Source organism: Aureococcus anophagefferens, assembly GCF_000186865.1.
Source record: "Aureococcus anophagefferens unplaced genomic scaffold AURANscaffold_7, whole genome shotgun sequence".
Lineage (NCBI taxonomy): Eukaryota > Pelagophyceae > Pelagomonadales > Pelagomonadaceae > Aureococcus > Aureococcus anophagefferens.
Genome location: NW_008705567.1, coordinates 1,837,410 through 1,863,444, shown reverse-complemented (window position 1 = coordinate 1,863,444; position 26,035 = coordinate 1,837,410). Strand labels below are relative to the sequence as shown.

At 73.2% G+C, this 26,035-nt stretch overlaps 6 protein-coding genes across 6 annotated transcripts; 3 read left to right on the top strand and 3 right to left on the bottom strand.

Moving 5' to 3' along the window:
* Window positions 1-55: 55 nt before the first annotated feature.
* Window positions 56-1,141, bottom strand: AURANDRAFT_63670 (hypothetical protein; the record flags this gene model as incomplete). The annotated part of the gene is made up of 1 exon (XM_009037937.1): window positions 56-1,141. The coding sequence occupies one exon, from the start codon at window positions 1,139-1,141 to the stop codon at window positions 56-58; it is 1,086 nt and encodes a 361-aa protein (XP_009036185.1).
* A 618-nt stretch (window positions 1,142-1,759) lies between these two features.
* Window positions 1,760-2,071, top strand: AURANDRAFT_63669 (hypothetical protein; the record flags this gene model as incomplete). The annotated part of the gene is made up of 1 exon (XM_009038007.1): window positions 1,760-2,071. One exon carries the CDS (start codon window positions 1,760-1,762, stop codon window positions 2,069-2,071), a length of 312 nt encoding a protein of 103 aa, XP_009036255.1.
* A 70-nt stretch (window positions 2,072-2,141) lies between these two features.
* On the bottom strand, window positions 2,142-2,595 carry AURANDRAFT_25489 (hypothetical protein; the record flags this gene model as incomplete). The annotated part of the gene is made up of 2 exons (XM_009037936.1): window positions 2,142-2,408; window positions 2,482-2,595. Coding segments are annotated over 2 exons (381 nt in total), but the record flags the coding sequence as incomplete, so codon positions are not given.
* A 313-nt stretch (window positions 2,596-2,908) lies between these two features.
* Window positions 2,909-12,681, top strand: AURANDRAFT_63668 (hypothetical protein; the record flags this gene model as incomplete). The annotated part of the gene is made up of 8 exons (XM_009038008.1): window positions 2,909-4,491; window positions 6,017-6,053; window positions 6,844-8,078; window positions 8,223-8,274; window positions 8,371-8,574; window positions 9,026-9,829; window positions 10,737-11,089; window positions 11,424-12,681. The coding sequence occupies 8 exons, from the start codon at window positions 2,909-2,911 to the stop codon at window positions 12,679-12,681; spliced, it is 5,526 nt and encodes a 1,841-aa protein (XP_009036256.1).
* Window positions 12,682-16,393: 3,712 nt separating this feature from the next.
* On the top strand, window positions 16,394-18,001 carry AURANDRAFT_63667 (hypothetical protein; the record flags this gene model as incomplete). Its single annotated transcript, XM_009038009.1, has 1 exon — window positions 16,394-18,001. One exon carries the CDS (start codon window positions 16,394-16,396, stop codon window positions 17,999-18,001), a length of 1,608 nt encoding a protein of 535 aa, XP_009036257.1.
* Window positions 18,002-19,428: 1,427 nt separating this feature from the next.
* On the bottom strand, window positions 19,429-24,994 carry AURANDRAFT_71506 (hypothetical protein; the record flags this gene model as incomplete). The annotated part of the gene is made up of 12 exons (XM_009037935.1): window positions 19,429-19,678; window positions 19,746-19,811; window positions 19,873-19,944; window positions 19,991-20,077; window positions 20,139-20,210; window positions 20,257-20,343; window positions 20,406-20,477; window positions 20,534-20,605; window positions 20,667-20,738; window positions 20,800-20,883; window positions 21,832-22,967; window positions 23,167-24,994. The coding sequence occupies 12 exons, from the start codon at window positions 24,907-24,909 to the stop codon at window positions 19,429-19,431; spliced, it is 3,813 nt and encodes a 1,270-aa protein (XP_009036183.1).
* Window positions 24,995-26,035: the final 1,041 nt, after the last annotated feature.

Genomic DNA, 26,035 nt, shown 5'->3' with positions numbered 1-26,035 from the left:
TCCTTTTCCCTATCACACAGAAACGAACGAGCTCGCGCGGTGGTAAAAACGGGGGTTACCGCGCGACCCGGAGCGGCGCGTCCCCGCGCGCGCGCGCCGCGGCGACCTCGTGCGCGTTGAGCTCCGCGCCGTCGTCGGCCACGACGGGCTCCGTCAGCGACCGGCGGAACGTCGTCATGTAGCGCCCGAAGGGCGAGTCCTTGTCCCGCACCTCGCGGCCGCCGTTGAGCAGGAGCGCCCCGGAGTCGTCGACGTCGTGGTCGCCGTCGCCCGGCGGCACGGGCGCGCGGAGCGCCCGCGGCGCGACGTCGACGGTCTCGGGAAACCCCCGGCCCGCGTCGTAGCCGAAATCCGCGAGCATGGACCCGCAGATGTCCTCGACCTCGCCGCGCAACGCATCATCAAAACGCCGCAGCGACGACCCGACGCGCCGCGCGCCGCCGCGGCGCGGCGCGTAGAAGCCCGACGCGTCGAGCTCCGCGCCGCACGCCGCGTCGACGCGATCGGCCCAGCCCGTGCCCTCGAGCGGGTCGCAGCCCCGGAGGAACCAGGCGACGCGCCGCAGCGTGCGGTGCCGGTGGTGCACGAGGTCCTCGTAGCGCACGACGAGCAGCGGGATCGGCGCCCGGAGCCACCAGCGGTTGAACCTCGCCCAGACGTCGGCCTCGGCCCTGGCGAGGCCGCGGAAGAGCTCCTCGAAGCGCGCGTACTGGTCGTCGCGCATCGTCGTGTTGTGGCTGTTCGTCAGGGTCATGTTGAAGTAGGAGTCGATGACGTCCCAGGGGTTCCGCACGAGCAGGATCGCGCGTTTCGCCGCGAAGCGCGCGCAGCCGCGCCGCTCCGGGTAGTGGCTCTTGACGACCCAGGCGCGCTCGTCGATGACACCCTCGCCGCGCACGCCGCACTCCTGGAGCGCCAGCGACAGCGTGCGGTTCGGCGCCGTGTCCGAGCCCGTGACGACGCCGCTGATCGACTCGAGGAGCGACCGCAAGAGGGAGTTGCCGGACCGCGGGTAGCTCGCGAGCACGACCGTCTCGCCGACGGCTTCCGACGCTTCCAGGAAGCGCGCGGGGAGCGGCAATGGGAAATTGGTGGAACGCGTCGCGCTTGGGGAGCAAGGAGCCTGCTCTTGCGCGGCCATGCCCCGCTCGCTCACGGCAACATGAGCTTGTTGAATTTCTCATTGCCGTCCAAGGCAGCCCGAGCGTCTGGTGCGGAGACCACTTCGACGGCGCAGTCGCCCACCCGCATTCGTCGTCGTCGACGGCGGCGGCGGCGCGTCGATCGCCGTAAAAGCTTCCGAGAAAAAAAGACAGAGATGTCGCGCTTCGGCGACGCCCCGCGCACCTTCGACGCCGTGGGCAAGTTCGACGAGCCCATGCTGTACGTCTGCCCGCCGCGCGTCAAGAAGGGGGTCATCGTGCGCGGCGACGTCGAGCTCGACTCGCCCCTCATCGCGACGCTGCCCGTGGGGACGCAGATGACGGTGTACCGGTCGAAGCACACGAGCGACGGCAAGGTCCGCCTCAAAATCAAGACGCCCGTGGTGGGCTGGATCTCGGAAAAGTCCGTGGAGCGCGACGTGCTCTCGGCCGCCGACGAGAACGTGGAGTTCGGCGAGGACGGCGAGCCCCTGGCGAAGCCGGAGAAGTTCTCGCTGAAGAACCCGCTCGCCGGCCTCCGGTGCGAGACGCCCGAGGACTACATGGAGAAGCTCAAGTGGAGCCAGACGCAGGACCCCGGCGAGGTCGAGATCGTCATGAAGCTGAACCCGGGCACGAAGAAGGACGAGATCGACGTGCTCTTCAACTACCGGCGCCTCCGCGTCTTCGTCGGCGAGGACTGCATCCTCGACGACGTCCTCTACAACCCGATCATCTGCGAGGGCTGCACCTGGACCTACAACGAGCGCAACCGCAAGCTCGAGATCTCCCTGACCAAGGACAGCGACACGATCGTCTGGTGCGCCGCGTTCCTCGCGAAGGACGCCGAGGGCAACGTGCCCCTCGACTACGAGGAGGAGGCCGCGGAGCGGGAGCGCATGGAGCGGTTCCTCCCGAAGCGGTTCTAAAGAGCTGCGGAGCGGCGTCGGTGGGGAAGAACAGCGACGGGTCGTTAAAACAGCGCGCGCGGCGGAGCGTCTAGACCTCCGAGTTGCCGAGCTTGTCGACGAGGGCGCGCTGCTCGGCCTCGACCTGGCTCAGCGACTGGTGCTGGGTCTGGTACCGCTCGAGCTCCGCCGTCTTCTCCGCGATCATCGCCTGGAGCGCGCGTCGGTGCTGGTCGCGGTTCTCGCGCTCGCTGAGCACCCGGTTCCGCATGCCGATGGCCTTGAGCTTGGCCTTCTCGATGCGCTGCGCGTTCGAGTCGAGGACCTCGACGATGCCCGTGATGAGCTGGCTGAACTCCTGGTTCTCTGCGAGCGGGCGCCGCGTCGCGGCGGCCCGCGGCGCGCGCGCGCGCGCGAAGCCGCGCGTCCACGGGCGCCGGCGCCGCGCTCGCGACGAAGCTGCCGCTGGCCTCGCTGAGCTCCTCCGTGTGCGCGTACTTCTCGACGTCCAAGACGCGGATGCGGTACTTGTCGTCGAAGGTGACGGATACCTAGGCGTCGGAAGGCTGCCCCACCGGTCGGAAACGCCCCGGGGGCGGCGTCGTCCGCGGCGCGGCGGGGAGGAGCGGCGCACATTATCGTCCATGGCGCCCGGGACCTCCGCGGCGTGCGGCAGCGCGGGCGGCGGGCAGCTAAGCCGGTTTGAGTTTTGGAAGTAGTGGGGCTGCTTCACCGGCTTCAGCTTCGGCCGGAGCTCGAGCTGCCCCAACGGACGAAAAAGCTGCCCATCATTGCATTCGCATCGTCCATCGCATCGTCGCAGCGTCGCAGCGTCGCAGCGTCGCGCCGTCGAGCGCGATGCGCGGCGACGCGCTGGGCCGGAAGCGGCTCCTGCCGAAGAGCGACGACAAGAAATTGGCGCTGCGGCCGCTCGTGAACCGGTCGTCGCTGGCGCAGGCGCGGTGGACGAAGCTGCGGCGATGCTCGCGCGGCGGCCTGTGCTGCCTGTGCAGCTGCCTGTTCCTGCTCGTCTTCTTCGATCTGGGCGTCGTCCTCAACAACCTGCTCATCGACCTCGACAACCTCGTGAGCCCGCCGGGGGCGCCGAGCGCGCGGCCCGAGGAGGACCGCGGCGCGCGGCGCGTCCGCGAGTACATGGAGCGGCAGTGGGCCCAGGCGTCGAAGCGGCGCGAGTCGTTCCTGCTCTGGGACTACTTCGACCTCAAGGCCCACGAGGAGCTCGGCCACCGCAAGGCGCCCGGCACCTGGAGCGACCTCATCATCGCGCGCATGGCGCTCTGGGCGAAGCGGCTCAAGTACGCGGGCGACAACCGCTTCGTCATCGAGAAGGACAAGTGCGCCATGTTCCGCATGCTCCGCCAGCTGCGGCTGCCCCACCCGCGCGTGCGCCTCGAGTGGCGCGCGGCGGACTACGGCGACGGCGGCCGCCTCCGGAGCTACCTCCTCGGCGAGGCCGACGCGAAGGACCCGGGCCTCGAGCGATGCGCCTACCCGGCGATTCTGAAGGTCGGCCACATCCACCAGCAGAAGTCGACGATCTTCCTGCCGTCCGAGGCCGACGCGCGGGGCCGCGTCGACGACTACGTCCGGTGGACGACGGACCGGATGCGCGAGAAGTTCGTCGACCGGGCGTCCTGGGCGGCGCAGAGCAACCCGCTCTACGCGTCCATCGACGCCTGCCTCATCGTCCAGGACGTCGTCAACCCGGGCGACTTCGGCGGCGAGGCGCGCGCGGCGCGGCCCCTCGAGCTCATGGTCGAGGTCTTCTGGGGCCGCGCGGTGCAGGCCGTGCTCACGGTCGACGCCGAGGGCGAGCTCGTGCTGGGCAAGCCCCAGTACAAGAACACGGCGGAGTTTGTGGTGCTGCGCGACGGCTGGGCGGCCTACAAGTGGCCCTACCTCGCGCGCGACGGCCGCTTCTTCTCGCGGCGCTACACGAACCCGCGCAGCCACGTCCGCGCGCACCGCAAGGCGCGGGAGTCGTGGTTCCGCTACGACACGGACCCGGCCGTCGACGACGGCGCCGCCGACGCCGACGACGCCTGCGAGGGCGTCCGGGCCACGGAGCGCGCGACGTGCCTCGCGGAGTACGCGGACGTCCGTCGCGTGTTCCGCGCCAAGTACGGCGACGCGGCGAAGTCCTTCCCCGAGGTCTGGCGCGTCTGCGACGCGCTGGCGACGGGCGTCGGCGCGGACTACGTGCGCTGCGACGTCTTCGTCGCGCCCGACGGGTCCGTGGCCGTCAACGAGATCTCGCTGTCCTCGAACTGGGGCAACGCCGTCTCCGACGCCTGGCAGCGCGAGCTCGTGAAACTCTGGACGCGGGGCTACGACGGCGCCGACGCCTGCACGCCCCACCTCGGCTCCCGCTGCGGCGCGGCCTTCGCGGGCGTCTACGAGGGCGACCTCCCGTCGCCGAAGTACGCCTTTAAGCCATGAGCAGGAGCGCGCGTCCCTCCGTGGCCCACCACGTCGCGAACTCGGCGTCGTCGAGCGTCTCTTTGCGGTTCGCTCGCGGCGGGCCGCAGCGGTAGTGCCAGCGGCCTTCGAAGATGTCGTTGCCGGCGGCGAGGAGGCCGACGACGAACGTCGGCGCGTCGTCACCCGAGCCGTCCGTCGCGACGGCGACGACGACGTGGCGCAGGTGCGCGCCGGGGATGGCGACGTAGCGCGCTCCGCTCAGGAAGAAGGCGACCTGGAACTCGGACGCGAGCGCGCAGAGCAGCCGGGGCCCGAAATTCAGAAGCGCCGTTTCCGTGAGCGCCCGGAGATTCGGCGGCGCCGCGGCGGCGACGGCCTCGATCACGATGGCATCGCCTACTGTGTGGTCGACGGCCTTCGGCGGATCGCCGGAGTAGACCTGGCCGCCGGCGCAGAGCCGCGCGAATGCCTTTCGGCCCTCGGACGGCTGTGCGGGCTTCGTCGGCGCGGTCCACACGCCTTCGGGCTCCATTTTTCCGGGTAGTTTTGTGAAACGCTCGAAGAGCGTATAACCAGCTACACTACACACGGCCGTCAAGGACATCCAGTCGGCGCCGTCCATCGCGATGCGACCGAGGGCGACGACGAGCACGGCGCCGGCGCCCATGACCATCTTCCGCTCATCCTTGTCTTGGCACCAGAGCAAGCCGAGGCCGACACAGCCCAGCAGAGGCTGCCAGCGGATCTCGAATGCGTCGAGGATGGCGCTCATCGTCAAGCAGCCCCCTCAGACTTCAAGTTGACATGCAACAAAATTTACGCGCCGCCGCCGCAGCGCCCGCGCGTGTGCCGGCACGTGCGGAACGCCATCTTGAGGAAGTTGCCCTCGCCGGGGACGATGGCGAAGCCGCCGTCGTCGCCGCGGAGCAGCGACGTGGACTCGCGGAGCTCGTCGACGGGCCGCGCGTTCTTGTGCGTGCACGCGTCCTCCGCGCGGTCGAAGCAGCACGAGTCGGCCGCGCGGTCGAGCGCCGCGGCGCCCCAGCGCGCGTTGTCGACGAGCTCCGGCGTCCCGAGGAGCGCGGCCCGCTCGCGCGCGTCGAGCCGCGTTTCCGGGAAGTCCTCGGGCAGCGGCATCGGCACGGCCCGGTGCGGCAGCACGAGGACGTCCGCCGCCTCCGCCGCGGCCAGCAGGTCGGCCGCGCCTCGCGCCCGCACGATCTGGTCGCTCTCCGTGTAGTAGACCCAGGCCGCGTCGCGCCAGGCGGCGGGGACCGCGCCCGTCTCGCGGGCCCGGTACGAGCCGACGAAGCCCGCGTCGGACGATTCGGCCCAGCGCCGCCGGCTCGTCCCGGAAAAGTCGTAGAGCCAGCCGTCGCGCTGGAGCGGGTCGGCGCCGCCCCGGGGCGCGGCGACGAGGCGGGCGAGCGCGATGAGCGTCGCCGCGCCCAATTTGTTGGGGTCGGGCAGGTCCGGGAGGTAGAGCGCGTCGAGCAACGGCCCGTGGGCGAGCGCCGTGTCCAGGTCGCCCCTGTTCGTCACGGCCACGACGACGTCGCGCGTGAGCGTCGCCCGCACGGAGGCCAGGGTCGCGTTGAGGTACGACGCCCTTAGACTCCGGCTGCTCGGGCCCTGGCCCTGGCCCGCGGCGTAAAAGGGCATGACCGCGACGCCGCCGGGCGGCGGGCGGCGGTCGGTGAACGCCGCCGTGCCGCGGTCGACGCGCGCGCCCATGACGCGCCGCCCGTAGGCCACGGGCGCCCGGCCCGCGTCCTTGCCCAAGTGCTTGCCCGCGACGAGGAGCCGCCGCTCGTACCAGCTGAGGTGCTCGACGTAGAAGTCGAGCAGGTCCAGCGTCTTGAGCGCCCTCGGCCCGGGCAGACCCGGCGGGCCCTCGAGCAGCAGGAACGACGCCGCCTCCATCATCGTGCCCGGCTTCGCGAGGCGCGACGTGTTCAGGAAGCTCTCGGGCAGCGCCGCCAGCAGCTTCCGCGACGCGAGCCACGCCGCGCTGTACTTGACCTGCTTCGGTCCGCGGCACAGCGCGAAGCCCGGCGGCAGCGGCCGGCGCGAGGCGTGGACGGCGGCCGCGACGAGCGCGGCCAGCCCGAGGCGCACCATGTCGCTTTAATGCCCTGCAACGAGCAGGGCAAGCTGCCCCGATATAATTCGTGACCGCATTCGCGACGTCGTCGACGTCTCGCAGAGGACGCCATGAGCGCGCCGCCCGTCGTCCAGAGCGTGCCCGTGGTGGCGAAGAACGTGGAGCGGCAGACCTGGATCGCGGGCAGCGCGCGGGCGCGGCGTCCTCGCGTCCACGAAATGAGCATCCGAGGCAGCCCGCGTCGTAGGTGCTCATCCCTTTGGCGGATTTCCTGGACCGGTGGCTCGTGGCGACGGGCGTGCTGAGCGCCGTGTCGCTGCTGCGCTGGAAGGTGACGCCGGCGAAGCTGCGGCGCAAGGCGCTGGCCGCGAGCGGCCTGAGCAACGAGTGCTACCACGTGACGTGGGAGCGCATCGACGAGCGGCTGCAGGCCGCGATCGACGCGTGCGCGCGCATGGACGACGACAAGACGCTCGCGGGCTGCGTCGCCGGCGGCCGCGACCTGCGCCTGGGCACGGGCTCCATCCTCGTGCTCGAGCGGCGCCTCACGCGGCAGCTCGTCGCGGACCTCCACGTCACGGCCGCGCGGTTCGCGAACCCGAAGATCGACGAGGCGCCCGTCGGGTCGCCGCTCGTCATCGTGGGCCCGCCGCGGTCCGGCACGACGCTGCTCCTGGAGCTCCTGGCCTGCGACGGCGACACGTGGCGCCAGCTCGCGGCGCCGGACGCGACGACGCCGTGCGCCGTCGGCGGGCCGTCGACGGCGAGGGCCGTCGCGGGGCTGACGGAGGGCCTGCTGGGCGGCCAGCAGTACATGTTCGACAAGACGAAGCACATCCACTACGAGCACTGGGCCGGCCCGACGGAGTGCCGCACGGCGCTCGAGAACGGGTGCGGCGCGCCCTACGTGCTCTGGTGGGTCTTCGGCCTCACGGACCGCCTCGACGCGTGGATGGACGACGAGGCGGACCGGGACCGCGACTACGCGTTCTACAAGGCCCAGCTCGGCGTCGTCAAGGCCTGCGGGGCCAAGGGGCTCGACGACCCGAGGGACTGGCTCCTAAAGGACCCGGCGCACCTCTTCTCGCTCGGCTCGCTCTTCAAGGCGCTCCCGGACGCCAAGGTCGTCTGCCTCCACCGCGAGCCCGTCGCCGTCGCGACGTCCCTCTGCTCCCTCCTCGCCAACGTCTGGAAGGTCGTCCACCGCGTCGACGCGCCCGAAAGCGGCAAGTCGCCGTTCGGCTTCGAGTCGAAGATCGTCGAGTACCTCGGCCGCATGGTCGACGCGTCCCTCGACTTCCGTAAAAAGGCGCCCGACGCCGACATCCACGACCTCAAGATGACGGACCTCGTCGCGGACCCCATCGCCAACGTCCGCGAGATCTACGCCTTCGCGGGCAAGGACCTCAGCGACGCGACCGTCGCGAAGATGCAGGCCTACCTCGACGCGAACAAGCGCGACGGCCGCGCGGGCCACCACAAGTACGACTGCCGCGACTTCGGCCTCGAGAAGGACGCCATCAACGCCCGCTTCGCCGCCTACAAGGCCCGCTTCGACCTCTGAGGGGAGGCCTAAGGTGCCCTGCAACCTCGAACTTCTCGGAGAGCACCACCTCGGCGAGCCAGGCCGCCGCGCACCACGATGAGCGCCGAGGAGCAGGCCCAGGCGCTGCAGCAGGTGCGACGCGCGACCGCGCGGCGACGCGCGCACCGCGCGCGACCGCCGCGCGCCCGCCCCGGCGCCGCCGACGGCCGAGCCCCCTGCGTTCCGTAGCTGCGCTCGCAAGTGAACGAGCAAGCGCAGCGCGAGCTCATGACGAAGATGACGGAGAAGTGCTTCGCGAAGTGCGCCACGGGCAAGGGCTCGGGCCAGCTCGACCGCAACGAGCAGATGTGCCTCGCGAACTGCATCGATCGTTACGTCGACTGCATGAACGCGCGCCTACCGCGCCCGCGCGAGACGCGCCGTTGCGTGACTGTGTTTGCGCCGCCGCAGGCCGTCAACGAGGCGCTCGTCCAGCGACAACAGTCGAGGTCATGATGACGCGACGAGGCGAGCGGACGCGGGCGCGGGCGGCGGGCGGGCGCGGCGCGCGGTGGGGAGCGTACTCCCTCTTCGTCTGCCAGCTGGGTAAGTTGGGAGAGACGCGTCGGCGCTGCTGGGAGAGACGCGTCGGCGCTCTAATCGTGCTAGGCGTCGGGAGGCGTGGTTCAACATCGAGTTGTTGCAGCCTTGAATCTGGCTTGTGGCGACGATGTGCGTGTCGGCTGGCTCGATGCCGGCGCCAGCAGCGATGCTTCCCCAGAACATCGCAGCGATGCCGGCGTCGCCCAGCGTCGCAGCGACGCCAGTGTCGTCCGGCGCCAGCGCGTGCGCGTCGTCGTCATCGACAGCCTTCGACGTCGCGCTGCCGCGGCGCGTGTCGCAGGCCGGCCGCGCGAGCTCCGAGTGCCTCGCGCTCGTGCTCGACGGCGTCCTGAGCGCCGCGGAGTGCGCGTCGCTCGTCGCGGTCCACGGCGACGCGACGAAGCTGCAAAAGGTCACCGAGGCGGCGGGCGAGGGCTACAGCGTCGCCATCCAGAACCCGCGCAACTACTCGCTCGGCGTCTTCCACGACGCCGGCGTGAGCGACGGCCTCTGGGCGCGGCTCGAGGCGCGCGCGGGCGCCGCGCTGGCGGCCTTCGCGGACTCGCGCGGCGAGCGGCCGCCGCTGGGCCTCAACGAGCGGCTCCGCGTGCTGCGCTACGCGCCGGGCGAGCGCTTCGAGCCGCACTACGACCTCGTCGTGGACTACCCGCCGGACCGGCGGAGTCTGGTGACCGTGTTGGTCTACCTGACGGACGGCTTCGAGGGCGGCGACACGGCGTTCCTCGACGCCGCGGCGCCCGCGTCGAGCCCCGCGGCCGTCGCGCCGCGCGTCGGGAGGGTCGTGCTCTTCGAGCACGGCCTGTTCCACGCGGGGTGCGAGGTCGTCGCGGGCGTCAAGTACGTCCTGCGGACGGACGTGCTCTTCGAGGCGCCGCGGGACCCGCCGCCGGCCGCCGCCGCCGCGCCGACCGCGCCGCCGCCGCCGCCGCCGCCGGCCGTCGGCGACGTCGCGGGCCTGCTCGCGAGCCTGGGCCTCGACCGCTGCCGCGGCGCCGTCGAGTGCCTCGGCCTCGAGGGCGCGTCGCTGGACGCGCTCCTCGCGCCGGGCCGCGCCGCGACGGCCGCGATGCTCGCGGAGCTCGACGTCGCGGACGATGACGCCGGCGCGTTGCTCGACGCCGCGGAGGCGGCGCTCAAGGGTTCTTAATGTTGAGCCCGGTCAACAGGGGTGATTTTGCCAGTCCTTGGACCGGTAGCCTACCGGTCGGCCGAGTTGTCCGCCGAGCGCGGAGGACCTGGCCGCCCGGACCTCGATCGTTCTACCGGTATTTGCTCGACCCGGCGCCGCCGCGGCCGATCTCATGTCGTCTTGTAACGAACTCGCGTCCCTACTCGCGGGTCTCGAGCTGACGCGATTCATTTCAAAGTTCGAAGCGGAAGAACTCGATATCAAATGTTGCGAGTTCCTCGACGACGACGACATCAAGGAGCTCATCCCGCCGCTCGGCCCGCGAAAGCGATTCAAAGAGGCGATCAAAAATCGTCAAACGTCTTCCTCGCCCGTGACCTCGAGGGCCGCGGCGGTCGTGACGCCGACGGTCGACGACGGCGCGCGCGCGGAAGACGACGACGAGCGATCGTGCGCGATCTGCTTCGACGAGCTCGCGAACCCGGTCCGCGTCGACTGCGCGGGCGGCCACGAATTCTGCCGGCGCTGCTGGCTCGGGTGGTGCAAACAGCTCATACTCAAGAGCAGCACGTCGACGACGTGCCCGAGCTGCCGCGCCGACGTCAAGCTCGTGCTCGACACGGCGACGATGAAGCCCTTCGAGGCGGACCGGGCCCCCGCGTGGGGCGGCGCGGGCGTCGCGGTTCCGCGGCGCGAGGCGTCGGCGCGGCCGCGCGGACCGGCTTCGGTCACTCCGGACGCGGCGCGCGCGGACGCGCGGGCGACGGCCGCGGCGGAATCGCGACGCCGCGCGACGGTCGCGGCGGAATCGCGGCGCCGCGCGGAGGCCGAAGCGGAAGCGCAACGACGCGCGGCCGTTCAGGCGCGGCGCGCCGCAGCGAAAGCCGCGAAGAAGGAGCGGCAGCGCGAGCGCAAGCGGACGCAAGTCGCGCCCGCGGAGGCGCCGACGCCCGCGCCCGTCTCGCGGCCCCGCCGCCCGGCCGCCGAGGCCGCGCCGTCGCGGCAGCACCGGGGCGGCGGGTCGCTGTGGCAGCCCGGCGACCCGCCGCGGCGGGCGCTCGACGCGGCGTCCGCGGGCTCGTGGCTCGAGTCGCGCATGCGGCAGCCGGCCCTCCGGCCCGCGGTCGCCGTCGAGTCCTTCGAGTCCATGCTCCGGCCGCTGGCCGCCGGCGCGCCCCAGGCCCCGATCCCGCCCTCGCCCCTCGACTGGACCGGGTTCTAAGCGTGCCGCCAGTCCGGCGCCCCCGCGACGGTGAATTGACGGTGACGGACTTGAACTCATGTGAAAGTCCGAGCTCGAAACGCTCTCTCTGAGGCCGCATCCGTCGGCCGTCACACTCTGCCGGGTCCCATAAAGCCCGACGATGTCGGCCCCGGGGGGCACGAACACTCGTCTCCACGCCATGCTCGAGGCGCTCAACATGACCCATCATCTGCCTCGCTTCCTAGCCGAAGAAATCGACGACGACGTCCTCGGAGAAATCGCGGACAACGACGCGCTGTTGAAAGGCCTCGGCCTCAAAATCGGCGAAATCATCCGCTTTCGGAGGTACGTCGAGAAGCACGACGCGCCGAGCCTCCTCGTGAACCGCGTGTCCGCGTCGAGCTCCGTCGACGACCTCGGATTCGATCTCTCGCCAGCGTCTTCGCCGGCCGCGCGCAAGAAGGGCGCCGCCTGGGCCCAGCCCCCCCCTTCGCCCCCGCCGCGCAAGGTCGTCACCATCGGCGGCAGGGAGTTTCAGTTCAAGAAGAAGCCCGGCGTCGCGGACCTCCTCACCATCGCCGACGCGCTCGCGCGCGAGCCGCGCGCGCCGCCGCCGCGGGTCGAGGAAGAGCCGCCGGTCGAGCGAGAGCCGGTGCGGGTCGAGCCGCCGCCCGTCGATCCGCCGCGGCACCGGCGCGAGCCCTCCTGCGACGTCCTCGACCAGCTCGCGACGGTGCTCGAAACGCTCCAGGTGCCCGAGGAGCAGGAGCCGAGCGCCGCGGCCGGCGTCGTCGGCGCGCAGGAGCTGGACCCCGTGTGGGCCGCCGCGACACCGGCCGCGGCGCCGGCGGACGCCAAGGGCTGGGGCTGGGCCGCGTCCGCGCGCGCCGAGGCGGAGACGGCCGCGGCGGCGCGCGCCGAGGCCGACGCGGCGGCGCGGCTCCGGGCCGACGCGGCGGCCGAGGCCCGGGACGAGGCCGCGGGCCGACGCGGCGCGGCCGTGGACGCCGAGGCGCGGCGCGTGCGCGCGTGGCAGCGGCGCCGCGAGGAGGCCGAGGCCGAGCGGGGGGGCGCGCCGAAGCGCATGAGCGAGGAGCGGCGGATCAAAATTTTCGTGTCGCAGCACAGGCCGGCGCCGTGCTGGCCCCGGCCGCCGATCGGCGCCGAGCCCTGCCGGGCCTGGGTCTACGCGGGCGGCTGCCCCATGGGCGCGGCCTGCGCCTTCGCGCACGATCCCGTCGCGCGCGGGGCCGGCCTCTGCGACGCGGCGGACGAGCGAGCGGGGCGCCGCTCGCGCCGGCCGAAGACCAGCGGCACCCCGCTGACGACGCCGCCCATGCTGGCGCTCCCCTTTCCGCCGCTCCTGCCGCCGCCGCCCCCGCCGCCCTTTGGGTTCCCGCCGCCGCCGCCGCCGCCGCTGGCCGGCTTCCCGCTGCCGCCGCCGCCGCCGCTGGCCGCCTTCCCGCTGACGCCGCCGGTTTCGCCCGTGCGGTTTCCCCCGCCGTTGCTCCCGCCGTGCGTGCCCTACGCGACGCGCTACACGGCGCTCGCGAACGGGACGAGCGCGAGAGGCCGAGCGTCGCCCGGTAGCGGGACCGCGTGAGGCCCCAGACCTTGGCCCGCCGGCGGCGAATCGCGCGCCTCGTACTTCTAGTAGTAGTAACCGAGGCGCTACGCGCGGCCGGCTCACGGAGAAATACACAGGCATTATCAGATCATCGGAGTTTCAGTTCAGGCGCGCGGCCTCGTCGGCGCTGCGGACGAGGTCGGCGTAGTGGGCCGACGCGTAGAGCGGCGCGGGCTGGACGCGCAGGGCGCCCGGCGTGGCGGGCTCGGTCCACTGCGGCGCGGCCGCCTCGTCGCGGCCCGCGTAGATGCCGTCGGCGACGTAGTGCGACGACGGGAAGGGCGCGGCCGGGCCCGCGCCGGCCGACTTGGCCTGGGCGAGCTCCATGGCCGCGAACTGCGCCTGCTGCACGGCGAAGCGCGCCTGCTGCATGGCCGCGGCGTGGCCGGCCTTGTAGCCCGCGGCGTTGCCGGCCTTGTAGCCGCCGTCGCCACTACCCCTGTTGCGGTTGCGCCGCCGCGTCTTGGACTTGCTGGGCTGCGGCGCGTAGGCGGCGTAGGCGTCGGGAAGGGCCGCAGAGCGGGAAGGGCCGCCCGTAGGCGTCGGGAAGGGCCGCCCGTCGGGAAGGGCGCGCAGAGCGGCGGCGATGCCGGGCGAGAGCGTCGGCGGCGGGAACGGCGGCGCGCGAGGGTCCGGGAAGCAGGCCGGCGCGCCCGCCGGGGGGAAGAACGCCGGCGGCATCGGCGCGCCCTTCGGCAGCGCCTGGAGGACGACCGGCTCCCGCCGGGGAGGGCTCGTCAAGGGCGTGGCCCGGGGCGCCCGCGCGGCCGCCGGGGCGGCCGCCGCCGGGGAGACGTGGACATGATGCCCGCCGCGGTCGCGGCCCGCGATGAGCCCGGCGACGTAGGCGGCGGCCGCGCTGGACGCGGCCCCGGCGTCGCCGGCCGCCGGCGTGAACGCCGGCGCGTCGGCGCGCTGGCCCTTCTCGGCCGCGGCCTCGGCCTTGGCCGCGGCCTTGGCCTCGGCCGCGGACGTGGCCGCGGCCGCGGACGCGAGCGCGGCCTTGGCGGCCGCGGCGGCCTGGGCGGCGGCGGCGGCCTCGGCGGCCAGGGCCTCGGCCTCCCAGAACCGGGCGGCCTCCGCGGCCTCCGCGGCCGCCACGGCCGCCGCGGCCTCCTCGGCGTCCTTCGCGACCGCGGCCGCCGCGGCCTCGGCCTCCTCCTGCCGGAAGAGCTCCGCGAGCTCGGCCCGCGCGGCCTCGGCGTCCATGGCCCCCCGCGCCGCGGCGGCGGCGGCGGCGTCCATGGCCGCGAGCGCGGCCCGCGCGGCGGCGGCGTCCATGGCCGAGAGCGCCGCGGCGCCGGCCTCGGCGTCCATGGCCGCGCAGGCGGCCGCGTCGGCCTCGGCGCCGAGCCGGTCGAACTCGGCCGCGAGCGCGTCGAACGCCGCGGACGCGGCCGCGGCGTCCAGCGCCGCCGAGGCCGCGGCCTCCGCCGCGCGCCGGTCCGACGCGAGCGCGGCGGCCGCGGCGCGCGCGTCGGCCGCGGCCGCCGCGCGCGACCGCGCCTCGAGGCTCGGCGCCGCGAGGGCCGGGAACTCGGTCGCCGACAGGGGCGCCGCGCGCCGCGGGGGCGCCGCGGCCGGCAGGTCGTCGACGGTCCACGCCTTGTCCGGCTCGAAGGGCCTCATCGTCGCGACGTCGAGCACGACCTGGACGTCGGCGCGGCAGCTCGGGCACGTCGTCGACGAGCTGCTCTTGAGCACGAGCTGCTGGTGCCACCCGAGCCAGCAGCGGCGGCAGAACTCGTGGCCGCCGGCGCAGTCGACGCGGACCGTATCCGCGAGCTCCTCGAAGCAGATGGCGCACTCCGCCTCCGGGTCGGCGGCGGGCGCGGCGGCGGCGGGGGCCGCCGACGCGGCGGCGGCGGGCGCGCCCTCGTCGAGGCCGGGGGGCGGCGATTCGTCGAAGGAGTTCGACGCGGTGACTCGATGCGTCGGTTCGTCGCGGACGACCGCCTCGGCCCGGGCGGCGATCGCGCGGCGGAAGCGGACGCGCTCGCCCATCTTCATGCCGACGTGGATGAGGAAGGCGTCGTCTCGGGCGATCTCGTGGAGGATGTCGTCGCCGATCTCCTCCTCGAGGAATCGAAGAAGGTACTTCTGCATCCCGAGCTCCGCGAGGACGGCGCGAAGTTGGGCGTGGGGCGTCATGTTGTCGTCAGGGGCCTCGGGCACACTACATGGGGGCCCCGCTCGCGGCTGGGCGCCCCCCCCCCCGGGTCGGATCGAAGACCGACGTCGATTCCGGGCGCGCGTCTTTCACAGCTGAAAGCGTCTTTCACAGCAAGCCCGTCGCCCAACTTGAAGGCCTACTCGAAGCCAGAGGCGTAGGCTAGGCGTCGACGACGAGGCGTACGACGACGCCTGGGACGCGCCCACGCCTACCCTGGCCCAAAAAACACACGCCACCGAAAACCGAAACTACCCGAAGAACCCGGCCCAGGAGGACTTGTCGATGAGGCGCGTCGCGCCGTGCGGGATGGACGTGCGGAGCGCCTTGCGCCGCTTGTCGCCGAGGCAGCGCATGGCGCGGCAGCGCGCGCCGAGGATGGCGAGGTCGCCGTTCTTCGCCAGGAGCAGGGGCAGGTGTTTGAGGTCCGCGGCCGCGCGCGCGTCGCCGTTCGCGTACGCGTCGGCGAGGAGCGGCAGGAGCGGCGCGAGCGTGTCGAGCACGCCGCCGCCGGCGACGAGGTAGAGCCCGCCGCTCGGCGACCCCCGCAGCGCGACCTGGCGGAGCTCGGCGCCGAAGGCCTCGAGGAAGAGCGTCGCCGCGCGGAGCGCGAGCGCGTCGTCGTTGACGGCCGCGTCCGCGACGGCCCGGGGCCGCTCCGGCGGCGGCACGGCCAGGATCGCCTCGCCCGCGCCGTCGCCGCGCCGCGCCGCGAGGAACTCGTAGATGTTCGCGAGGCCCGGCCCGGAGACGACGGCCGCGACGGGCGCCGCGCCGTCGCGGTCCACGAGCCACCGCCGGAGCTCCCACTCGAGGTCCGTGCGCGCGCAGAAGTCCGTGCGGCCGCCGTCGCCGCGGACGGCCACGTAGGCCGGCGCGTCGCCCGACGGGTCCGGCAGCAGGAGCGCCTCCTCGAGGGCCGCGCCGCACGCGACGCACGCGCGCGCGGCGCCCGGCGCGGGCGCGCGCTGGTCCGGCAGCGGCGCGACGTCGGCCTCGGGGCAGAGCGCCAGGCCGTAGGCCTCGGCGACGAAGGTCTCGAGGAGCACCGCGCGCTTGACGACGGCGCCGAGCGCGACCTCGAGGTCCGCGCGCGCGTCCGCGGCCCAGCCCGGCGGGCCCCGCGCGCCGGCCGCGCGGGCGCACATGGCGACGCAGGCGCCGTGGACGACGGCGCCGGCGTAGCGGCCGCTGCAGCGCACGCTCGCCTCCTCGCCGTCGGGCACGGGGAACGAGCAGTCGAGCAGGAAGCGCCGCGCCAGCGACTCGAGGTCCCCGAAGAGGCAGGACTGGTACCAGCGGTCGTGCGCCAGGTTCGGCGCGCCGTCCGACGGGCCCATGACCTCCCAGAGCTGCATGCGCGCGTGCGCGGGGCCCACGTCGGCGCACATGATGCGCCAGACCATCGCGCTGACGGCAAGAGGCAGCCAGATGAGGCAGCCCGGCGATGCGACGGCACCGTGCCGAGCACGGTGCCGTCGGAGAGCACGGCCATCCACTCGTCCCCGGGGCAGCCCCATGTCGTCGCCGCGGTCCGCGAGCCGGCGCCACGTCGTCGTCGGCGCGCCCATCTACGAGCAGTCGTCGGTCTTCGGCGCGCACGTCTCCTACGCCGTGGCGTCGTGCACGGCCCAGTCCCGGGGCGCCTGCGTCTGCGTGCGGCGGCGCTTCACGGACTTCCGGGCGCTGGCCGCGTCGCTCGAGCGGCGCTACCCGGGCCTCAAGGGCCACCTGCCCGAGTCGTCCCTGCTCGGCGGCCTCTTCGCCGACCCCACGGAGTCGCGCGCGGCGCACACCGCGCGGCGCGGCCGCGCGCTGACCGCGTGGCTCGACGCCGTCTGCGAGCACCGCTACGCGTCGCGCGACGCCGTCGTCGAGGCCTTTTTGAAGGTCGCGCCCTACGGCGAGTGGGAGCGGCTGCGCGCGGCGCTCCTGCGCAGCGACGAGGACGACGCGCGCGTCGCGTGCCAGACGCTGCGCGCGGCGGACCCGCGGCGCGACGAGGACCCCGCGGGCCCGGAGAAGGCCTGGCGCCAGGCTTTGGGCGGCACGCCCCAGGGCTGGGTGCCGCCCGTCATCGACGCCGCCCAGCGCGTCGAGACCGCCGCGGCCGCCGCGGCCCGGGCCGCGCGCGCCGTCGCCGACGCGGGCGCCGCGCACGCCGCGGCGACGGGCGGCCTCGCCGCCGCGCTCCGGGCCCTCGCCGACGCGGAGCGCGACGTCTTCCGGGACCACGCCAAGGGCGGGGCCTCGCTGAAGCGCTGCGGCGACGCGCTCGAGGCCGAGGCGGCCGAGCTCGCCGCGCGCGCGGACGCCGTCGGCCGGTGGCTCGGCGCGCCGCTCCACCGCGAGGCCGTCCTCATCGGCGCCCTGCGCCGCGAGGCGAAGCGCGTCGAGCAGGCCGAGCGGAAGCTCAAGCCCGACGACGACGCGCGGGGCCGCTCCGACTCCGAGTCGAGCCGCTTGGCGCTCGACCTCGACGCGGCCGCGCTCACGCCGCGCTTCGCCGCCGTCTGCCGGCGCGGGGCCGCGCGCTACGCGGCGTCGCGCGCGCCCGCCAAGTCCCGGGGCGCCCTCGCGCGCTGCCTCGACGCCGTCGCCGGCGACGGCGCCTTCGACCGCGCCGCGGCGCTCGCGGTCGAGCCGCCGGCGGGCCGCGACGCGCCGGACGCGCCCCTGATCGACGCGCTGGCCGCCGCGCTGGCCGCCGCGGGCGTCAGGGGCGGCTCCGCGACGAACCTGAACGCCGAGGCCGCCGACGAGCCCCGGAGCCGGCCGCCGCCGTCGGCGCGCGCGCGGAAGGCCTCGGTCAAAAAGAAGAAGGCAGACCGGCCGTCGTCGGAGCCGAAGCGCGCGTCGCCGCCGCCGCCGCCGCCGCGCCGCGCGTCCGCGCCCGAGCCGCCGGCCGCGAAGCCGCCGCCGCCGCCGCCGCGCCGCGCGACGGCCCAGCCCGCGAACCTCCTCGCGGCCATCAGCGGCTTCGACAAGTCGAAGCTGGACGCGGCCGACGCGCCCGCGGCGCCCGCGCCGGGCCGCGGCCCGCCGCCCATGCCCGCGAGCAACCCCATGGCCGCGGCCATCGCGGCCCGGCGCGCGTCCATGAGGAACGCGAGCGACTCGGACTAAGATCTAGATTTTCGCTGATGCAAGTTGCCGGTCAAGAAAGAATGCTTGAACGGGGCAGCAGTGCGCGCCATCGTCGTGCTCACAAGTTGCGCCATCCGTACGTCGTCACTGATCTCACCTCGTGGCCATGCAATCGGCAGAACGAGAGGCGCGCGGCGGGCGATCATGGATGACGCGTTTCTTCGGCGGCGGTCGAATGATGCCGCGGACGAAGGCCACGAGGAAGACTGGAACCGCTTCGAGCTGCTTTACGGGAGTAGGCGGAGGGATCGCGCGGAGCGGCTCCTAAACGCCGTGATCCGGCAGCCCATCTCGCTCGTCGTCGTCGTCGTGTCGAGCTGGTGCTTCCTGCCGCGGCTCGCGGAATCGAGGGCCATCTTGCTCAGCGCGCAAACGGAAGCCGCCTTCTCGGCCTTCAGCGGCCTCGAGAGCGTCGTCATCGGCGCCCTGTCCATCACGCTCGGCACGCTGATCTCGACGGCCGTCAGCGTCCTGCGGCAGCGGCAGCAGGAGCTGCGCAAGAGCCTCTGCGACGAGGCGTCGCTGCTCGAGACCATCGCGCAGCAGCACACGAAGCTCTTCCGGTGGGACAAGGGCCGGCTCCGACGATCCATGGCCATCCTCTCGACGTACATCTTCGAGATGCGGCGGTCCATCGTCGTGTCCAAGGAGATCGGCGCGGGCAGCGGCACTTCGTACTGGCGCGCGCACTGGTCGGCGCAGTCGTCGCGCGTGACGGCGCTGCTCGACGTCCTCGCGGAGTGCGGCGACGCGATCACCAGCGGCCCCAACTTCGGCTTCTCGCCCGGCTCCGCCGCCATCACCATCGACAAGACGGAGACGCTGCTCGTGCGGCTCAACGCCGCGCGCCAGGAGCGGCGGAGCGTGCTCGAGTCCGCGTTCCCGCCGGGGCTCTACCTGACGATGGCCTGCCTCATGGCCAGCCTGCTCTACTGCTTCCTGCTCCGCGCGGACACGATCTCGGGGTCGCGGTCCGCGACGCTCGCGGGCTTCCTCGCGGAGACGCCCGTGCGGGCGCTCTTCGTCTTCATGACGACGTCCTTCTACGCCATCCTGCAGATCCTGGCGGATCTCGACGACCCCTACAGCGGCGCGTTCCGGACCGCGCGCGGGACCGCGTCAGGGGCGCCGTCGCGCTCGGCGACGAGCCCGAGGCCTTCGAGAAGGACCTCGCGGCCCAGTACTATCGGCCCGACATGCGCCTCGACGACGCCCTGGCGGACGCCGCGGAGCGGGGGTAAGAGCCTCCTAATTATCAGACGCGTGGCTCCGCGTCGCGCCTCGTCTGGTCGTACTCGCCCCTCTATGGGCCCGACGTGCGCCTCGACGATCAAGTCCGGCGGGGCTTACGATCAAGTCCGGCGGGCGGGGCGCGGATCGCGGCTCAGGGCGTGCTTCGTGGGCGCCTAGGCGAGCATGACGACGCCGGCGAGGGCCGCGGAGAGCGCGGCGAGGCCCGCGGCCGCGGCGGCGCAAGTCTCCCCGTTTTCTCCGATGATATCGCAGCAAACCGGCCTGACGCGCGGCGCGACGAAGTTGTTGTAGTCGTCGCACGGCGAGGTCCTGACGATGAGAGAATTATCCTCGGCGATGCAATTCTCGACGTCGCAGAGGGCGAGAGGGAACGTGCCGGTGATGTGGTTGTGGTAGAGCCACCTGTGACGCCGAGGCGCGGTCGCGCGGCGCGCCGGGCGTCGGGGGCGCGGGGGGAACTCGCAGGGACTTCAGGTTCGTGAGCTGTCCGAACTCGACGGGGAGCGTGCCGTTGATCTCGTTGTCGTTGAGGTACCTGCGACGCCGAGGGACGGTCGCGCGGCGCGCCGGGCGTCGGGGACGCGGGGGGAACTCGCAGGTACGTCAGCTTCGTGAGCTGGCCGAACTCGACGGGGAGCGTGCCGGTGATCTTGGTGTTGGTGAGGTACCTGCGACGCCGAGGGGCGGTCGCGCGGCGCGCCGGGCGTCGGGGACGCGGGGGGAACTCGCAGGGTCGTCAGCGCCGTGAGCTGGCCGATCTCGGTCGGGATCGGGCCGTCGATCTTGTTGTTTTCGAGCCACCTACGACGCCGAGGGACGGTCGCGCGCCGCGCCGGGCGTCGGGGACGCGGGGGGAACTCGCAGCAACCCCAGCTTCGTGAGCTGACCGATCTCGGTCGGGATCGGGCCGTTGATCTTGTTGTCGGTGAGGTACCTGCGACGCCGAGGGGCGGTCGCGCGCCTCGCCGGGGGTCGGGGACGCGGGGGGAACTCGCAGCTCCGTCAGCGCCGTGAGCTGGCCGATCTCGGTCGGGATCGGGCCGGTGATGCCGCACTCCCAGAGCCGCCTGCGGCGCCGAGGGGCGGTTCGCGCGCCGCGCCGGGCGTCGGGGACGCGGGGGGAACTCGCAGGTACTTCAGCGCCGTGAGCTGGCCGATCTCGGTCGGGATCGGGCCGGTGATCTGCTTGTTGTAGAAGTTCCTACGAGGGGGCGCTCGCGCGCCGCGCCGGGCGTCGGGGACGCGGGGGGAACTCGCAGGTACGTCAGCGCCGAGAGCAGGCCGATCTCGGTCGGGATCGTACCGGTGATGTAGCTGGAGTAGAGGTTCCTGCGACGCCGAGGGGCGGTCGCGCGGCGCGCCGGGCGTCGGGGACGCGGGGGGAACTCGCAGGTACTGCAGCTTCGTGAGCTGGCCGATCTCGACGGGGAGCGTGCCGTCGATCTTGTTGTTTTGGAGCGACCTACGACGCCGAGGGGCGGTCGCGCGCCGCGCCGGGGGTTGGGGACGCGGCGGGAACTCGCAGGTACGTCAGCGCCGTGAGCTCGCCGATCTCGTGCGGGATCCCATCGCTCGGGCCGCCGTCGAACTCGTTGTACTCGAGGTGCCTGCGACGCCGAGGGTCGGTCGCGCGCCGCGCCGCGCGTCGGGGACGCGGGGGGAACTCGCAGCTCCGTCTCATCCAGGTCGATGCAATAGTCAAAGAACTTCCAGAACTGGTTGGTCCGGAGTTCGTGGTAGGGTTCTTCTTTATCGTCGCATACGGAGACTCCGTCGGAGAGTCGACGGAGCAGGTTCTTGGCGTCCTCGGACTCATCTTGCCCGGCGAAGGGCGCGTTGTCGAGGGCGCGAGAGGCCTGGCCAACAACGATCGCCGAGGAGTAGACCGTGAACTTCTTGATGCGGCGCAGCATGATGTCGAGGGCGGGGCGTACTGGACCTGCGCCGCGATCTCGGCGAAGCGGCTCGAGCCGGTCGACCGAGCGCGCGCGCGCGTCGCCTTTGGGGGCGCTCCCACGCGCGCGCACGCCACTGCAGATGTGTAAGCCGCGTCTTGGCGGGTACGCGAGGGCGTGCGCGCGCCAGGGGGCTTTTGCGGTCGAGTTTCGCGAGCTCGACGTTTCTTCGGCCCCTTCGCCGTTCTCAACGCCTTCGGGGTCCCCCTCTGAGGCGCGCGTCGGGCGATGCACTCTGTCGCGGGCGGGCGACGCGTGACAACCCCCCAAACGGCGCGAGAGCGCGCACAAAGCCCGCGCCGGCGCGCACGAGACGATGATGCCGTGTCTGAGTGCTGATTTCTGTGGAGAAACGTAGAAACGATCGCCAGCGGCAAATTCACGCCGCCGTCCACTGGCGCCTCCGGCGCCTGTGAGACCCCTCTGAGCCTCCCGTCCCCCGCGGTTCCTCCCGGGCCCCCTACGTTTAGAGACGCGTCAAGGCAAATCACGCCGTGGCGACGGCTCCCTGTCGCAAAACGCCGCGGAGCGGGGTCAGAGGACCGTACTTATCAGACGCGCGGCTCCGCGTCGCGCCTCGTCTGGTCGTCGTGCTCGTACTCGCCCCACTCGGCCGGGAGGATCCAGATGGGCCGGAAGAACATGAGGTCCTGCTGGCTCCGGTTGAGGTCGTCGTTGAGCTTGAGGGCGCGGTCCGCGTGGTAGTCGCGCTTCGCCTTGTTCTCGCAGGCGTCGTCCGTCGCGTCGACGAGCTGGTGGTGGATCATGCTCAGGTAGTAGTGGGCGTCCTGCATGCGCTTCCAGTTCTGGACGTAGGTGAAGGCCTCGAGGGCGCGGCCGTAGTAGGTGAGGGGCCGCGAGAAGTCCTTGAGGCCCTCGGCGACGACGTCCTTGTGGATCTCGGGCGACTTCGTCGCGTAGGCCTTCTCGCGGAGCTCCGTCTCCGCCAGGGCGTACCACGCGTCGCCCTGGAGCTGGACGTGGCTGTGGCCCAGGAGCTTGGGCAGGGCGCCCTGGATGAGGCTCCGCGCCTTGGCGACGCTGCCGAGGTAGACGTTGACGCGGCCGAGCGCGAAGGCCGCCTCCGCGTGGAGGTGGTCGAGCGCGAACTTCTCGCAGAGCGCGAGGCACCGGAGCGCGGGGCTGAGCGCCGGCACGGGCGACTGGGGGCAGGCGTCCAGGCGCCAGTGCGCGCCGAGCATGAGGCACTCCGCCTGCTGCGCCCACAGGCCCTTGCGCCCGCAGTAGCGCTCGAGCTCGTTCATCGTCTTCACGGCGCGCTCCCAGCGCTCGCGCCGCGCCAGGAGGCGCGCGGACGCGCGCACGGCCTCGACGTGGGCCTCGGGCCCCAGGTCGGCCTGGACGGGGCTCACGCCCAGCAGCGCGGACGCGAGCGCCTCGGCGCGCTTGTTCGCGCCGCGGTGCAGCGCCCACTCGAACTTGAGCAGGTACTCCGCGCGGATGGCGATGTTCGAGGACACGCGGTTCGACGCGTGGGCCCCCAGGCGCTCGAGGCGCCGCAGGGCCACGGCGTAGGCCACGCGCGCGCCGCCGCCGTCGCGGTCGCGCTCCCGGGGCCGGAAGTCGCCGTAGAGCGCGGCGAACGCCAAATCCGCGGCCGCGCTCTCGCGGATCGCGTGGGGCACGAGGCCGCCGCAGGCGTCGCCGTCGGCCGGCCGCGCGCCCCGGGAGCCCGCGCGCCGCGCCTGGCGCTCCGCGGCGCGCCGCGCCGTCGCCTGTGTGCAAATCAACCAGTGAGCTGGGACGTCGGGGCCAAACTTCAGAATTCTCTAGCTCGGTCAAATCGACGTCGATTCGGCTGACTTTTGGACGAATCGATTGCTCTCAGCGAGTTCTCGAAGCACGGCGGAAGTTCTCGTGTCAAAACATTCGAATACGCGCACATTGAAGTCGGGTTGAAGATTTGATTTCCACACAGGCCGTCGCGAGGAGCGCGCGCGACGCGAGGTTCGACATGCGGCGGAACCCGAAGTGGGTCCAGACGCCGCCCGCGACGGCGTGGCGCTTCGCCGCCGCCTGGGCGACGACGGTCCGCGGCGCGTCCGTGGCCACCGTGCGCCGCTCCGTGATCGCCGCGTCCTTGCCCAGCCCCGCGCCCTCGGCCTCGCCGAGCAGCCCCCGGCGCCGCTGCTCCGCGTCCCGCGCGAGGCGCTGCTGGGGCGTCATGGCCAGGTGGTGCGCCGCCGGGCCGTCGCGCTCGCCGGGCACCTCCAAAGCCTTCGTCGCGCGGCCTAAAAGCTCCCAGGCCGCGAGCGCGGACACGTGGAGGTCGCTCGGCTGGTACGCCGGCGTCGACGGGCTCAGCTGGAGCTCGTCGGAGGGCATGCCGTGGCGCACGCAGTCGACGGTGAACGCGAGCGTCGACGCCGCCTCGAGGTCGCCGAGCCCCAGCTCCTTGGCCCGGCCCGCGGCGCGCCGGAGCGCGTCGACGTTCGCGCCGCCGCCGTCGTCCTCGCCCGGCAGCGGCGGCCCGTGCCGGTCCGCGTCGGCCTCGCGCTCCTGCTCGTCGACGTGCTTGAGCCAGGACAGGGCGAAGGTCACGCAGGCGTGGTCGTGGCGCTGCTGCGCGACGCGCACGGCCTCGTCGATCGCGATCGCCGCCAAGCCGTGGTGGCCGAAGCGCACGTGGACCGCCGCCAGATTCAGCGCCGCGTACTGGGCGACGCCCCGCGCCGACTTGGCGTCGTTGGGGCTCCGCGGGCCGCCGCGGGCCCGCGCGTAGTCGAAGTAGCGGTGGAGCGCGTCCAGCGCCCCGAGGAGCTCGCGGTGGTGCACGCACGAGAGGTAGCGGAGGAACGACGCGCGCGGCAGCTCCGGCTCCAGCGCCTCGAGGAAGGCGAGCTCGCGCTCCGTCTCCTCGAGCGTCGACGTGCCGACGTCCGCGGACACGCTCAGGATGCGGCGCTCCAGATAAAGCTCGAGCTGCCGCGCGGTAAGCAGCGACAGGTAGAACGCGCGGCGCGACGACGACGACGCGGCGACGACCGGCGGCGGCGCCGGCGGCGCGGGCGGCGAGGTTTCCTCGTCGAAGGACCCCGCGCGGCCCCGCGGCGCCGCCGCGGCCGCCGCGGGCGGCGGCGCGGGCGGCGCGGCGGCGACGTCCTCGCGGTACGCGCTCTGGTAGACGACGAGGCGGTCGTAGGTCCCGACGACGCTGTCGAAGTGGCGCAGCGACGCGTCGAGCAGCGTGCGCCGGAGGAAGAGGCCGAAGACCGACTCGCCGTCGACGTGCGTCGTGAAGCACGCGCCGCGCCGCGCCTTCTCGCCCGCCGACGGCTTCTCGAGGCGGCGCCGCAGGTCGTCGAGGAAGTCGACGAGCGCGTCGGGCGACGCCGTCAGGCCCTCGAGCTCGCGCGCGCACCAGCCGGCGACGCGGTCGCCGAGGCCGTCGGCCGCGGGGGGTTCCGACGCGTCGAAGCACCGCGCGAGCCGCGCGAGGACGGCGAACCACGGCATCGTCGCGACGGCGTCCTCGACGCCCTCGATGGCCTGGATCTCGTCGAGCAGGAACTGGGCCACGGCGAAGAGCTCCTCGGCGGCGAGCTCGGGCCGCGCCGGCGCCTCGTCGTCGCTGGCCTCGTCCATGTCGTTGAGGCGGTCGTCGGGCAGCAGGAGCTGCATGACGACGCAGACGCCGATGTTGAACGGGTTGGCCATCGCGGCGCGCCGAGCGCTGCGAACGCGCCTCGCGGTGTCGGGCGCTGCGGCGCGGTGTCAGGCGCTGCGGGCGGCTCGACTACGCCTTGACCTTGGCCATGCGCTCGCGGAGAGCGGTTCAAGATGCCATCGTTTGCCTCGAGGTGCAGCCCGAAGGCGACGATGGCCCGGCTCTCCCTAGCCCAATAGACGCGCCAGCCCGCCGGCGCATACGAAGGAATGATGGCCCTCGCATCGGCCGCAGACCCGCGGCGCACGCTCGCCTGCTTCCTCGCGCTGCGCCTCGCCGGCGCGGCGGAATGCTCGAAGTCTCCCCACGCCTGGCGTGGACCGCGGCTCGCGCCGTCGATCCCGCCCTACGGCAATCGCACGCAGCTCCTCACGGACTGGGGCCTGAACGTGACGGCGACGCCGGGCGTCGACGACCATCCGAACCCGCTCATGCGGCGCGCGGCCTGGTGCTCGCTCGACGGCGTCTGGGAGCTCGACCGCTTCGCCGCGGACCTCTCGTCGCCGCCCTTCGGCGGCGGCGACCTGCCGGAGACGATCCTCGTGCCGTTCCCCATCGAGTCGGCGCTCTCGGGCGTGCGGAACACGACGGCCCGCGACGCCGCGTGGTACCGGCGGACCTTCTCGGCGACGATCGACGCGCCGCGCGTCGCGCTCGGCGTCCCAGGACGTCCTGTGGCCGTGACGATTTTCGAGAGCTTTTGACCGAGAAAATGACGAAAAGGTCGTCACCGACGTGCGTGGTAGGTCGCGCTCCACTTCGAGGCCGTCGACTGGGAGGCCCGGGTCTACGTCGACGGCGTCTTCCTCGGGTCGCACCGGGGCGGCTACGACGCCTTCTCGTTCGACGTCACGGACCTCGTCGGCGCGCGCGACGAGCACGAGCTCGTCGTCGGGGTCTACGATCCGAACGAGCGGGGCCCGCAGCCGCACGGCAAGCAGAACTGCGGCAAGCTCGGGCACGCGTTCGGCGTCGGCTACGCGTGCACCTCGGGCATCTGGCAGGCCGTCTGGCTCGAGGGCCTCGCGTCCGCGGCGACGGTGCCGCCCGACGGCTTCGTCGCGACGCCGACGGCCGCCCTCGACGGCGTCGCGCTCGATGTTGTCGACGCGGCCG